General features: G+C 39.1%; 1 protein-coding gene across 1 annotated transcript; it reads left to right on the top strand.

Annotated features, from left to right (window-relative positions):
* The first annotated feature begins 8,706 nt into the window (after positions 1 to 8,706).
* On the top strand, positions 8,707 to 14,944 carry lta (lymphotoxin alpha (TNF superfamily, member 1)). Its single transcript, XM_073485756.1, has 5 exons — positions 8,707 to 9,001; positions 9,251 to 9,290; positions 11,028 to 11,060; positions 11,193 to 11,225; positions 13,376 to 14,944. Exons 1-5 carry the CDS (start codon positions 8,879 to 8,881, stop codon positions 13,708 to 13,710), a joined length of 564 nt encoding a protein of 187 aa, XP_073341857.1. The 5' UTR covers positions 8,707 to 8,878; the 3' UTR covers positions 13,711 to 14,944.
* Positions 14,945 to 15,170: the final 226 nt, after the last annotated feature.

The following is a 15,170-nucleotide window of genomic DNA, read 5'->3' as shown; positions in this document are numbered from 1 at the left end:
ACTTAGTAACACACATGTTTAAGAGATTGGCCGGGGTGGTGGAAATGCTTATGGAGATGAAAACACAATAAAAACAGAAGTTGAATTCCCCACAGTTACTTTCTCTGGCTGGTTTCCCATAATTGGGCTCTGCTTGGTAGATGAACTCCGGTGTGTCATCTGATCCTTATTTACAACTCACTGTGTCAGGGGACCACAATGTAAATACACTCCATTACAAGTTAAAGTCCTGCAGTCCAAAGCCTACTTAAACTGGCAATGGACGACTTTTTTGCTTCTACTTATCATTGTAAAGTAAATACTGATTGCACAGTGTAAGTGATCCGCCCATAAAATCAACATTCGCCTCCTATCCACCACCAATAGCAAAAAGGTGTGTGCCTGACACCTCAGATGGACTACAAACCAGCAGACTGAGAGGCCTCAAATTCTTCACCGCCCACATTCAGCACCGGCAGACGATTTTCATTCACCTACATTCGCATATATGTGACCGTGGCATGACAACTGTAATAAAATGACACCATCCTCATATAGATTGGTTCACTATAACCTCAATCTCACTATGATATCCGGCCTGCCACTGGGCCTGATTTTCAGAGCAAAAAGAAAGTTTATGCCACAAAAGGAGACGTGTCTTCCATTGCGCAACCAAAACAGGAAGAGGCATTTTTTCCCCCGGTTGTATCCCCGGATAACAGTGAAATAACTTAAATAAGTGTGGAAACTGCACTGCAAAGGAAAAAGAGCCCTGCTGATGGAGGTTAACGGGTGGGCATGCACTTGATCTAGTGCTCCGGTGTTGTGTCTGTTCTCTGGCTACTATTCCCTCTTATCAACGGGACTCGAGACGGTTCAAAACCAGCATTCTTTCTACTATAACAGTGAGTCACAAAATCTTCCCAATTATAAATACAACTGGGTGTTTTACTCTGCTTTTCATACCACTGAGATCAGAGTTAAAGGGATTTTTACAGCTGTTTCATGCTTTGGACAGTAGCCAGCCTGTTAGCCGTAGCCATGTTGCTAACTTCCCACAGATTTCCACTACATGAGCTCAACTGAGTGAGTCCCTCTGTGCAGTCCGGTTGTGAACACTTTTCACCAGAGGATTACTGTCCAGAAATACATGGACCAAATGTTCGTGCGTTCGAGCTTGTGCACCAACTTCACTTTTAGCTTAACAGCTACAGGATTTTGGCTTAAAAAAAGGGAGTAAACATCGTCTTTTCAAATCAGTTTGGGCTTTCTCTGCTTTTGGAGATGTGGATTATGCCAGACTAGCTGTTTTCTGTCCCCATCTACCTCTGGTGTTTAGGAGAATGCTGCAACACTGTTTTGCTGTGAAGCTCCACAAATGTTTGATGGACTAAAAAACGTAACTCAACCATCGACATGGGGGTCAGAGGATAATGGCTGAATTTTCGACTGTGGGTGAACTGTTCCTTTAAGTTCTACGCGTTTGGTTTAGACCTGCACAATTTGGAAAGAGTCACAAGATGACTTTTGTTGTGAATTGGCGCTATACAAATAAAGACTGACTGATTGATTGATTGATATTCATTGATCTAACAATATAGCACATGCTTATTCCAGCGATGTCTTGAAAAGCAGAACTTCATATGATTACTCATGTGGTCTACAGCAGAGCTATGGGACTGGACACTGACATAATGTTCCCATTCAGTTGTACTTTGACGTAACAACTAATGACCTTAAACTAAAAAACAATGTGGTTTTCAGTGGCTGAGTCCAGGGACACACACTTCTGCATTTCAACACTGATCGTTTGTAATCAATGTGAAATCTAGACAGTATCTGAGATGCTGACAACTGACAATGAACCTTTTGGGGAAATAATGTGGATTTGATACGAAGAACTCAGTTTCGATCAAACACTGTCACTAATACAGGTAATATACATGAGAGACAGCAGTGCTCGTGCCCTCTGTTTGATTCGAGCGAGGACAGCACCGAACAGCCCACATCCAGCCCACCTCTCTTTCATGTCGCATGTGTAGGTGTGTGTGTTTGTTTGCGTGTGTGTGCTTGACAGAGATAATACAGGAGAAAGTTGGTGACATTTACAAAATCCAGGAGAACATAGACTGGCTGGTTGGGGATGTCCCATGGAACGTGAAACCGAACGCAGTAAAGTGAAATGGAAATTGATCCTCAGTGTCTGTCTCTCTTCAAAACCCAACTCTCACTTCTGTTTTCATACCAAGATTTCTCATCGTCATCTCTGAGTGTACGACTGAAATATGGTGCCTTTATTCCTCTTACCATCGCTCTTCACTGTCCATTACAAGTGCTCTCCGGACGTGGCTAAAAGTGAAAGCAAAGCAGCCGCTTCAGTGCAACTGGGTCCACTTTAAAGGATAGGTTCACAATTTTTCAAGTTTGTCTTAAATTAATAGTCCGCCGCCCTGGTGTGCATTGAAACAGTTTTTGCTTGCTGTGATCATTCCTCAAGTTCAAACTGATCCCAAAACAAACCTGTTACATTTACATGTAATTGCTGGCTGGTTTATGTTCGGTGGAAACGTTTTGTTCAACCCAAATGTGAATAAATCAAACAATAAGGACAAGTGTTTCTGTGTCTTGTAGCAAATTTGATATCATGCATTTTTCTCTTCCTCGCCTTAGCCAAGGCTGTTCTGTGGGAGAAAGTACATAAAACTAGTTTAGAAGTTTTCTATCATTCACTCCTCTTTACCCATATACATATGTTTTAATGATAAAACCTTTAAAGGCAGCTGCTGTTGAAGTTTAATTTCTCACCTTGTTGTTGTGTAAAGAAAGTCCCGCAACATTGGCAAAGTACATTTCTGCAGCCATATGTTGAAAAACATATAACACAAATATTTGTTTTATATGTATATATATATATATATATATATATATATATATATATATATATATATATATATATATATATATATATATATGTTGAAACTTTACGTTTCTTTATGTTCAATTTTCCATTTTATGTTGTGGCAATGCTCTGCTAAAGGTCTGGTTAGGTTTAGGCACAAAAACCTCTTGGTTAGGGTTAGAATTAGTTTTGTAGAAATGTAGATATGATGCATGTAAAACCTACAAATTTAACTTGTCCTAGGTTTGTAGAAACTCACAATGGAAACTCAAAGGAGACCTATTTTGCGTTTGCTTTTTCACCTTTCCTTCAGTGTGCTATAGGTTGTTGCGCATGTAAAAGATTTTGCATGTTTAAAAGGTCAACGTCTGCACCAACAGAAGCTCCTCTCTCCCACAGAAAACACTGCCTCCATGACTTTGTGACACCATGCTACTGTATGTCACCATGACACACATTTGCATAATTAGTTTGGCACACTACCGGTGCTGTCTCGAGCGTGTGTTCGGGACGGGGCAGGAGCTAAAACAGAGCGTTTCAGACGGAGGGGGAATACAGCGCTGTGTAACAGATGTGTTTTTTGAGCACTAAAGCTTGTAAAATTCCAGTTCTAGTATTCTTGTAGTAACCCAAAATAAAATTACCAACCTAAAAATGAGCATGATGTCTCCTTTAACTCTGGTGACTGGGCGAGTGTAAGGAAAAGGTTGTGGTCTCGGTTAAAGGGTGAGAGTTAATTGAGCATGTTATGTCTCACTGCAGACTTTTTCTGCAGACCACAAACTTTCCATAACCTTAACCAATGTTAATAAAAAGTTTTATGTACTAGTCACTACAAGCGGAAATTGCATTGCAAGATCTGATAGTGTGGTGGAAAACAAATAAGAAATGTCAGTGTTCATTTTTACTGATGGGTTTTAGGATAAACATTTTTGTGACTTGCCAAATATGTTAATGACGAACATTTCCTCATTATGGTGATAGAAAATGTTTTCCAGCAGACATTATGTTTCCATCAGAGTGTTCTTGCTGTTGTGAATTAGTTATATATGAACGTAATTTGTGGGAGTCAAGGTTGCATTAATAGATCACTTCCTAATGAGCTTTGTTTGTACACAGTCCTTGTTCTGTGTAAAAAAAATACATTCCCAAGATCATCAGAAGCTGAAATGAGGCCTCAGCAGTCTGACTTCAGTCTGACTGGCAGTCTGTCAAATTAGTGAAAAAAGTTTTGTGGAACGACATCAAGGAAACTTTTGAGAGGAAACAAAAGGAGGTAATATATACCCTGGCCTCCGCCCTATGAGAACTGGATTTGGCCCCAGTAACCCCCGCAATCCCCTGAAAGGGGGGATAAAGCGGCAACATCTCCGCGACCCTCACGGAAAAGCGGTCAAGATAATGAACTGAACTGAACAAAAGGAGGTAATTTAATACCAGACAAATGTGTGTTTGGATGATATCAACTTCTATCCACTATCTTTTAATGCCCAGTATGAACAGGAGGATGTCATACATCACTTCACATTTGTAACTTGTAACTGGGGTATCACTCTGCCAATAATTCCTGACACCATAGGCAGCATTATGCAGTAAACATATAATCTCTGAAATAATGACAATTTAAACTATAAAACATATAATTACCATTAAATCATATCAATCGTCCCAATAAACATCAGCATACAAGATAATCTAACAGTATTTTATCTTAATATGTGCTCCAATACCCTTAAATACCCCTTGAATGATAAGTATGGGTAAGAAATTAAATGACTAAAAAAAAATGCCACAACAAAACTTCACTGCCAAAAAATGACCCCCCAAAACTATTCAAGGGAATTTACCCTCTGTGTTGACTTGGTGTTGGTGTAGCACAGCTTAGTCAATCTGTCCTCTTTGTAGATTAAAATAACCTTGTAAAAAATCCCATTCCAGTGATGTGCACTTTTTCAGATCAAAAGCAAGAAAACACTTCGAGTTCAATTAAATATGTGCAGGTCGTCCCATAGCTGGTCTGTGTAGGAACAGGAAGGAAGGAAGAAGGTGATAAAATTGAACCTCGAGTGATAATCTGATAATGTGAAGGTATTTCAACATGGAAATTTTAAGCGCTTCATGAAGCAGGAAACTACTCTTGTGGAGCTTTCTTAACTATTTATACTTAACAGCTATAACACATGTTTAACTCGTGTTTAGCTGTTATTGTACATACTGAGACTTACAGTCAGAAAGCGTGTGGGAAATCTTACTCATACTGTTCTCTTGGTAGTTTAAAAGAGATTTTATTTAAGACTTATTTTTATTTATGTGCACAGTGGAAAAAAAAAAACTCCAAGTAGCAACATCAAGTTGGCCAGTGATGGAATGTATTGAAGTACATTTACTCAAGTACTGTGTATTTCCATTTTCTGCTGCTTTATACTTGTAATCCACTACATTTTGGATGCAAATACTGTGCTTTTCCTACACTACATTTATTTGATAACTTTAGTTACAAGTTACTTTGCAGATTACATTCTTCAACCAGGGACAAAGTAGCACATATTTAAATAAATCAGATTTAAAAAACACTGTTTCTGATAATCAGAAAAATGCCAAATATTGCATCCGATTATCGACCAGGCTCACAATATACAGTATACATACATGTAGATATATGCATAATTTTACTTTTACCCTAAACTCTTGATACTTAAGTACATTTAATAACAGATACTTTAAGACTTTTACTCAAGTACTATTGGAACAGGTGACTTTCACTTATAACAAAGTAATATTTTAACCTGATATCTCTTCTTTTACACAAGTATGACTTTTGGTTGCTGACCCTTTAATAAAAACCACACATGTGCTCGAAAATCTGAATACCGGATGTGTTCAAGCTCCTCATTAAGCTAAGTTGTTAAGTCAACTACATACTTATATACTATACTTAAAAGTAAAAGTAGAAAGTCTTTTCATTCCAAAAATAGACTTTGGAGAGAGACAGAGTGAGGCAACAGCATATCAAAGGGATTCCGTAACGTGCTGCATTTTTAAAAGACACGCAGTGTATTTCCTCATCACACATGAGAGCAAATGCAGTGTGAAAAAGCCCCTGTCATATTTGTTTAGGTGTTAAACTCTGACCGTGGCCTATAAACGTGGGAAATCACAAACCACCCACAACAAACATGAATGTGTCAGTGAGGGGCCGCACCACAGACCTATTTCTTTATGTGTCACTGCATGCCTTCACATCTAATTCGACATATTTTTAAAACATTTTTAAACTTTTTTCCCTAACTTTCATTTTAAAGAAAGTGAAGGCAATGATTTTTTATCGCATCACATTATATGAAAGTGCATGTGGGTTTCATCAATCCATTAATACTTTCACACCAGTTCTTGTGTGGTACTTGTCAGTTTTCATATCTACAAGTAGCGCCACCTACACCACAGCCTCCTCCCTCCTCTCTGCCAAACCACAACTCTCTGTACAGAGAAAAACTCCATCTCATCTTCACTACAAGCCCGTGTAAAAGGGAAAACCCTGTCAACCTGTCATGTCTCTCAGAGAGAAGCAGCACATGAATTTGGACACTGAGAGTGCAACACACACTGGGTGAGTCACCATTTATTATGTGAGTTCAGTTAGTGTCTTAAATGTGTGTCAAAATATTGTTTTATGTTCCTGTGATGTCTCTGAGAATATAGGATTTTTGTGTTTTCACTCAGGGGTCTGTGGATCACTGCTTTTGAGAGAAAACTGTTAAGAGGCTGAAATTCCAAAATGATGCATGAAGTATGAAAAAGGGGAAGACACATGATCAGAGATAGGATTTTCTTCCTCTTCTTTTGTTAAATGAAGCCATCATTTCAGTATTTCTACAGTATTCACAGGAAATGATGAAATGTTTCGGTGCATAATTCAATTTTGACTCTTGAGCATCAGTTTTCCTGTTTCTATATTAAAAAGTCTGATCAACCATCCATATCAGTGCAGAAAAACAGATTTAATAAGACCTGATGGGATATTGTTTGTATTAAATGACTGATTTGCATTTGGAGTAATAAACCTATTAGTGGTTACATGACAAGTGCAAGTGAGGATGTGATTTAGAATCAGATGCAAGATGCCTCAGCCCATTATAGGGCTGCAGTTGACAATTATTTTCAGTATCGATTAATCTGGCGATTATTTTCATGATTATTATAATTAATCGTGCAGAATAATCAAAAATACTCATCACAATTTCCCAGAGCCCAAAGGAACATCTTCAAATTGCCTCTTTTGGTCAAGCAACTGTCCAAAACCCAAAGACTCTTTATTTACTTTCATAAATGACAAAGAAAAGCAGCAAAACCTTAAAATTTAAGAAGCTGGTACCGGCAAATGACATTTTTGCTTCAAAAAATGACTCATTCGATTAATTGATTATCAACATTGATTATCAACAGCTCTAGCCCACTATGGAAACAGCTGTCGAAAGTGAAATGGTATATAGTTTAGTTTTTCCAACTGCAGATCCCAGATTCTTTCTTATAATTCTTCAAAAAGGTGCAAAAAAAAAATGTATTTAGGTGAATGTGTCAGCTGACACTATGATAAACTCAGTGACACACCGGTCATTGTGTAACTCTGCCATGCTGTTAACCTGAAACGCGTTACACCCACTCTCGTTTTCATACATCATATACGGTGGAATGTAAAGTATGCCACTGGAAATTACCCAGACACCACTGTTACAATCTTGTATAAAGGTTTGGGGTTTGAGTGACAGACCCCTGACACATGATTTAGGGTCAGTGTACCATGGTATTTAAGCAATCATTGATCAAGTTTCACTCTATGTCATTACAAACAAACAACCAAACCACAAACAAGACACTGAAATGCTACTCTGTGCAGGACCTAAAAACACCCACTGAGGTGAAATCCCAGCCTGGTGGCTGTGAGCTGAGGGTACATACCCACAATGCAATGTGTGAATCTGGGATTTACATTTGGTCCTGTTGTTGTGTGTAAACACTTATTTTAGAGTTACTGGCTAAAGGGCAGTGATTTTTTTTACAACCTGGGTCATATTTCATTAGTTTTGACGATTATTCCTCTGAGTCATGTTAACATTTCATTTATCAAATAGTAACAAAAAGACACAGAGACTCTGGACTTAATCAAGACGGGTGACACGAGCAGTCTGAGAGGTCTCCTCAGTTTCTCTTTCGCTGTTGTTTAGATGATGAGGTCACACTGGGGATCGATTTGCAACCTTTTCTAACTGTCTGACCACATGGTATGTTGCCTGTGGTGAAAGAAGTGTGTAGTTTATTTACATGATTAGAAGTATTATTATCAAGTATGACAATGCCAGAAATACCGTTTACAAGTAAAAGTCCTAAATTCAACATAGAAATTCAAAAGTCATCAGCAAAATATACTAAAAATAAAGGTTATATTGTGATTCTGATGCATCATAGCATTGTACTGTTGTGTCACAATGTGTCACAAACAGCATCTGACAACCCAGTCGCCAGAATTAATGTTGGCAAAGTTAAAACTTTACATGTCCAGTGTTTTGGTCAAATGCAACTGGAGATCCCCCAAGGTCTGGTTAAAACACCCGGTTCATGTGACCAGTGCACTAGTAAATACACACAGGTTACTTTCCACCACTTCTTGTGAAGCTGCTCAGTAAAATGTTAAAGGTAGAGAAAGAGATTCCAGAGAAGAATAGTTGATTGTTGAGTTTCATTCCCCGGTTGTCAAATACCAATGCTTTGAGTTTGAATTTCAGCAGAATACCGACCCAAAGCGTTTGTATTCAACAACCTGTGAATGAGACTCAACAATCAACTATCTTTCTCCAGAACTGCCTTCCCTACCTCGAAGAATGATGCTCCAAGCTACAAGAAAAAGCGCCAGGATGTAAAAAGGCTCTGTATTGGTATCCGTCCCAGGACTCCTCAGATAAATGACAAAACTCACTAAAAGTGTCTGTGTTTGTGTTTGACAGAATGGAGTGTCAGTCGAGGTCATCTCCCAAGTACCTGCTGCTGCAGGTGTGGTGTGGTCTCCTCACTGTGGCCATGGTGGGTATGGCTGCGTTTCTCACTTCAATCAAGCCAAAGTCAACTGAGGTCAGTACATCCGCTACGAGAAGAGAAAACTCTTACTGCCTGTACAGCAATGCAGTCGGAACAGTTATGGACGACTGGATCAGGCTCCATATTCATGCATGACACTCTTATGTAACTGTCACATGTCACATGAATGAACAATGTGTGCTTTTGGTATTAAATACCAACGTGTGAGCCATTGAGATGACAAACTAATGGAGAGGATGATGAAGATGCAGAGGATGATGGTTTGTTTTCTGTCTTTTTAAGGATGAAGTCTCGACGCTGAAGCCAGATGTCAGTCCAACAGGTACACTGACCACATGTCAACTTTTCACAGTGTGCACTTCAGACGAAGCCTTTTAGAGTAACCCTGTATTCAGTGTTGTAAGAAGAACCCATACTTAAAAGTAAAGATATCATGTTAAAATATTACTTTGGTAAAAGTGAGTCACCCATATAAATAGTACTTGAGTATCGAAATGAGAGCTAAAAGTATATTATACTCAGTGATGGAATGTAACAAAGTACATTTACTCAACTGTACTTAAGTACAATTTTGAGGTACTTGTACTTTACTTGAGTATTTTCATTTTCTGTTACTTTATACTTTCACTCCACTACATTTTGGAGGCAAATATTGTACTTTACCTACTAGTTACTTTCCAGATTACAGGCCGCATCAGAGCCAAAGTGTATTTTCAAATAAATTAATCTGATCAGCAATCAGATAAAAAACAAACACTGATCCCAATAAACAGAAAAATGCTGATACTTTGATACGTACATTTATTGTCAGAAAACTATTTTTGATACTTAAGTACAGTAAAAATCTGATAAGACTTTTATTCAAGCACTATTTGTGCAGGTGACTTTCACGTTTACACTTCAACACAATAGTGCTTTTCACACTGCGCCTAGCCCCAGGCTAAGGGAGCTGTTAGCCCCGGGCTAAGGGAGCTGTTAGCCCCGGGCTAAGGGAGCTGTTAGCTCCGGGCCAAGGGAGCTGTTAGCCCCGGGCCAAGGGAGCTGTTAGCCCCGGGCTAAGGGAGCTGTCAACCCCAGGCTAAGGGAGCTGTTAGCCCCGGGCCAAGGGAGCTGTTAGCCCCAGGCTAAGGGAGCTGTCAGCTCCGGGCTAAGGGAGCTGTTAGCCCCGGGCTAAGGGAGCTGTTAGCCCCAGGCCAAGGGAGCTGTTAGCCCCAGGCCAAGGGAGCTGTTAGCCCCGGGCTAAGGGAGCTGTCAACCCCAGGCTAAGGGAGCTGTTAGCCCCGGGCCAAGGGAGCTGTTAGCCCCGGGCTAAGGGAGCTGTCAGCCCCGGGCTAAGGGAGCTGTTAGCCCCGGGCTAAGGGAGCTGTCAGCCCCAGGCCAAGGGAGCTGTTGGCCCCGGGCTAAGGGAGCTGTTAGCCCCGGGCTAAGAAAGTGTTAACACTTGCGCATTCCAAAGAGGGCTAACCCCGACTTTGGCCTAGGGCTTGCTGGCCCTGCTCCAGAGGAGGGTAAGCCCCAACTTTGTGGTGTTATCCCCAGAAAATCATCTAAGCCCGCGGCACAGAGGTGCTAAGAATTAGAACAGAGCAGTAAGACAACATTCTTAAATGTTCAGCTTAACTTCAAAGCACTTGTGTGCTTAACCCTGAGCTCATAAGAGGTGCAGTGTGAATCTTTAAGCTATGGGCTGAGGGTAAACCTGGGTGTTACTATATGCAGTGTGAAAAGCCCTTAAATCTCTACTTTTACTCAAGTATGACTTTTGGGCACTTTATACACATATTGACATGTATGTATTAGCTCTATACTTTGGGTCGACCGATTGTCAGATCGAATATTCATTAAGTTCAAGTTCTCACATTTATGTAGTGGAGCAAAGGTCACCTTTTTGCCTACAAAATGTAGTCGAGTGAAGGTATAAAGTAGCAAAAAATGGAAAAACTCAGGTAAAGTAAGAGTACCTCAAAACTGTACTTTACATTCCATCACTGCTCAAACACAAAACCAGCCATATCTACACAAATGAAACTGAATTTAACTCACATCTTGTCTTTTGCAGTCAACACTATGGTGGCTCCCTTAAAGTTAACAGGTAAGTTAGATCTTGTTTTACTACCAACATCCTCAAACCTTTATAAAGAAATGACTCTAAAGTTAAATGTACTGTGAACATTTCCACATGATTGCATCAGCAGCTAATCCTCTATGTTATGCTGATTTTCAGGATCCTCTCTGTCATACATCCAGCTGTACAAGCGTGAGTAAACACTTCCTCTTCTGGTTACTATTTAGATTTATTTTCATCTCTTCTTCCTGTGTGGAAAATCCACATGATTTAATGATTGTGTGTTTATAAAGACATTATATTGTCATGTATATTTTAGAGTTTTAGATAGCTCTAGAGAGCATAGTTACTTCTACTTTAATGCTGTCAGTGGTTGTTTTTTATGAGCTCGAGGAGAAATCAAAACTGTCAAGTAATGAGCGCTTTGGTGAGGTACGTCGCATTTTTAAATCCTCATTCCTTAGTTTTGCATTTCTCACACCGGTTGTTTGTTTATTTCTGTGAAAAATCAGTCAGGCATAAATGATGAGATGTCAAGTTGAGATTTCCAGTGACAGCAGAAACAATTTTAACTTTCTGAAATGTGCAGTCGATGTCAGGTTCTGTTGTCAGTGCCTGAGATTTCAAAGCAAAAGAGATTTCATTTTACACTGACTTTCACACAGGAAAAAAGACAGAAATGTCACTTAATTGCCCAAGAAGTTTTAATGGACCAAAATACAAGATGTGTTTTGATTATAAGGCCTTATCTCTCTTGCTGTCATTGTGTTTCTATCACATAAAAAATGCAGACACCTACGGATGCTAGGTGCAACAGGTTCAGACGTGCTCTCAGGGAGCTGCTGAAAGTCATTCTGAGAAACGTGGGAAGTCTTTAAATGAAATAGGGCAGACTGAGGGGAAGTGGTTGCACTTAAGAGTAAATAACAACAAAGTAACACCCCATTGGAATTTTTTTTTTAATTTCAGGTTCATAATTTTTATTTTGGGTAACTACTAGAATAGGTTTATATGCTTTAATGCTTAAAATCACCTTCTCATACTGTCTAGTGCTGCAGCACTGTGCCCTGTACCCGAATACCCAGTCTGCTCTGATTGGTCATCTAGCAAACGCCTGAGCCAGCGCTACTATCAACAACAGAACAGCTTAGGATAATAAATTAATTATTCTGTGCCAAACTAGCTTAAAACTTATAATAAATAACGCAAATGTGCAACATGGTGAAGTAGTGTGAGGTCATCAAGTCAGGGAATTAAAGGCGGGCCTACTGATGAGGCGTTTCAGGAGCAGTGTTTTCTGTGGGACAGAGGAGCTTCTGTTGGAGACTTAACTTTCAAGACCTTTTACATAAAAACCAAAAAGCACAACAGGTCTTTTATTAAGTGAGAAGTTCAGATGGACTGAAACAGGAACTCAAGTTTCACAAAAAAACACATTAAAAGCCTTGAAAATGTATTTTCTGAATCAGGTTCCTGCCACATGTGACAGGGTCCTAAATTAATATGCAACTTTCAGGTTTGGTTAATTCTCATGAAAGATTGCTATATTTTAGTTTTTGTCCTTGCTTTATTTACTGGTTTTAAAGTCGGTGGGAAAAAGCTGATATCACACATATCACAAATGTGCACCAAAATGTAAAGCTTTGGGCTTATAATGAGTTTTACTTTATGTTTTTGAGTGTTAAACTCTCCACAAATAATAACTCATCATGTATTTTTCCGTACATCGTTGCTAATATAGTCTTATAGTTTGTAGTAGAGAAGTAGTAGTACAGTAGTAGTATACAGTAACATACACAGTGTGTTTGTCACTCTCCAGTTGAATAACTGTCATGTCTTAGAGATTAACATAAACTACAGTCACAAATAACTCATCTGCATAAAAACACAGTCAGACTAAACCACTGACTGAGAGAGACAGTACGGCACTGTCATGTTTCCAGTCTCATGCATTGTGTTCCTCCCACCACATTGCCTTTTTTCCCGTGTGAAGTGGGTTCTTAAAACCTCAACAAACCCGAAGCAGAGCTGTAATGTGGGCTGAGCCAACTGAAGGTATAATTACAGCCCACAGCGACAGACATCGTCGGTTTGTCAGGGGATGCTTAGTCTGTCAAATGGAAGCAAAAATTAGCCATTAATTGAAAGATCAACTTTATTTGTCTTATTCAATTTGAGATGAAAATGTGAGTGTGGATGTCTCAGAGGGCCTTGGTAGACTATAGAGCCTCAATTTGAGCCAAAGTGGTCTCATATGTCACTGTCTAAAGTGTCATCGGTGACCTGAAAGGGTTTTCTCAACAGCTGAACCACTAAAGAAAAGTTTACTATTGTACCTACAGATCACGACTCTTGGAAAGCGTCAGACAGTTGTGACTCCTGCTCCCTCGTCCTGCGCAACGACTCCATCCACTGCAAGAAGGAGAGCCTCTACCTCATCTACAGCCAGGTCACCTTCAGCAAGGATGACCAGCCCAAATCTGTGATCTTGATAAGAAATGCCAGGCCTGGTATAAGTCTGAAGAAACTGGTCCAGGGGACCTTCCCACACGAACCAGAGGGATCTCTGTGGGTGGCCAAGATTGTCAAACTCAGTAAGGGAGACAGTGTCAGTATAGATATCAAAGGTGAAATTCGAAGAGAGAGCACATTCTGGGGTGCCTTTGAGCTTCGTTAGCACTGCAGGACTCAGATTTGTTACTGTACAAGAAGGAATTGTTTGGGGTTGGACTGATATGTCATTAGTGGTCCTATACTAAAGTGTTTCATCACCTGTATTTTGTTCCAATATTTGTTTAAAGGTCCAATTTAAATCTAATAAAATTAGATTTATGAATAATCACTAAATCCCTGTGATTTTTAGTATTATTGGGAATAAAGTCAGCAATGGAATGTAACTAAGTACATTTACTCAAGTACTGTACTTAAGCTTAAATTCGACTCACTTCTCCATATTTCTATTTTCTGCTACTTTTTACTTCCACTTCACTACAATTTGGAGGGGATGTATTGTACTTACTAGTTACTTTGCAGATTACATGCTGCATCAGAGCCAAAGTAGTCTATTTTTAAAGTAATCTACGGTATTTTATCCGCAGTAAGACAAGAAACACACTGATTTTGGCTGATCATAATAATTTGTCAACCCGAGGCATACAGCGCACACAAACATATTAGTATACGTAATTTACTTTAACTTTTGAAATGTAAGTATATTTAAATATATTTATTTATTAAAAATAAAATATGACTTTCACTTGTATTGAAGTAATATTTTAACACATTGTCTTATTATCTCTTACTTTTACTCAAGTATGACTTTTGGGTACTTTTTACAACACTGCATAAAACTGAGTTAAAGGTCCAATTTATAAGAATTCCCTTCTCATCAAATACTGATGCTTTGGGATTGCAGGTCGCGTCGGACACCATCTTACGATTCTTATAAATTGGACCTTTAACTCAATTTTATGCTAATAATACTCAAAACCACGGGGATTTAGTGGTGTTCAAAGTGAATAAATCTATTTTTATGCACGGTAGTTGAGTCTTTTAATTATCTTTGTGGTCAACAAGGAACACTAAAATGCTTACAGCTCCATCCGGTTTCTGTGAGGACCGAAACATTTTAATGAGGTCAAATGTTCACATCCTATTGACTTTGGACAAAAATATCAAAAGAAAAACAGAAATCCAACCTCAACAGAGTCTCTACTTTCAGGTATGCCAGCTGGTTCAGACTCTAATCGTGTGGCGTTTGGTGATGTTGTAAATGTTTAAGCTAATTTTAAATGAATGTAAACCGTCTGGGGCATGAATATGTTTGTTTTCACTGCTGTGTTCTTGTGTAATTTATGAAATGGTGGTTTGATTTCAAAGAGGGAGTGGGATGAAAGATTCATAAAGACTATTTGAAAGCCATTGAATCATGTACATTTTATTTTCACTGTGATCTGCCAGCTGACCACATGGTGGTGCCACCAAATTAGAAGTAGCATTACAGACTGCATGTACTGTGTATCAGACTCACTATTATGTAGATCACATTACACAGCGTTATTACAAATTAAAATCATTAAAAAAAACCAAAGACATTCCACAGATGCCTGAGAAACCTCAAGACAACTGTCAAAACTC

Source organism: Pagrus major, chromosome 17, assembly GCF_040436345.1.
Source record: "Pagrus major chromosome 17, Pma_NU_1.0".
Lineage (NCBI taxonomy): Eukaryota > Metazoa > Chordata > Actinopteri > Spariformes > Sparidae > Pagrus > Pagrus major.
Note: the sequence above shows the minus strand (reverse complement) of the source record. Positions and strands in the feature narration are given on the sequence as shown.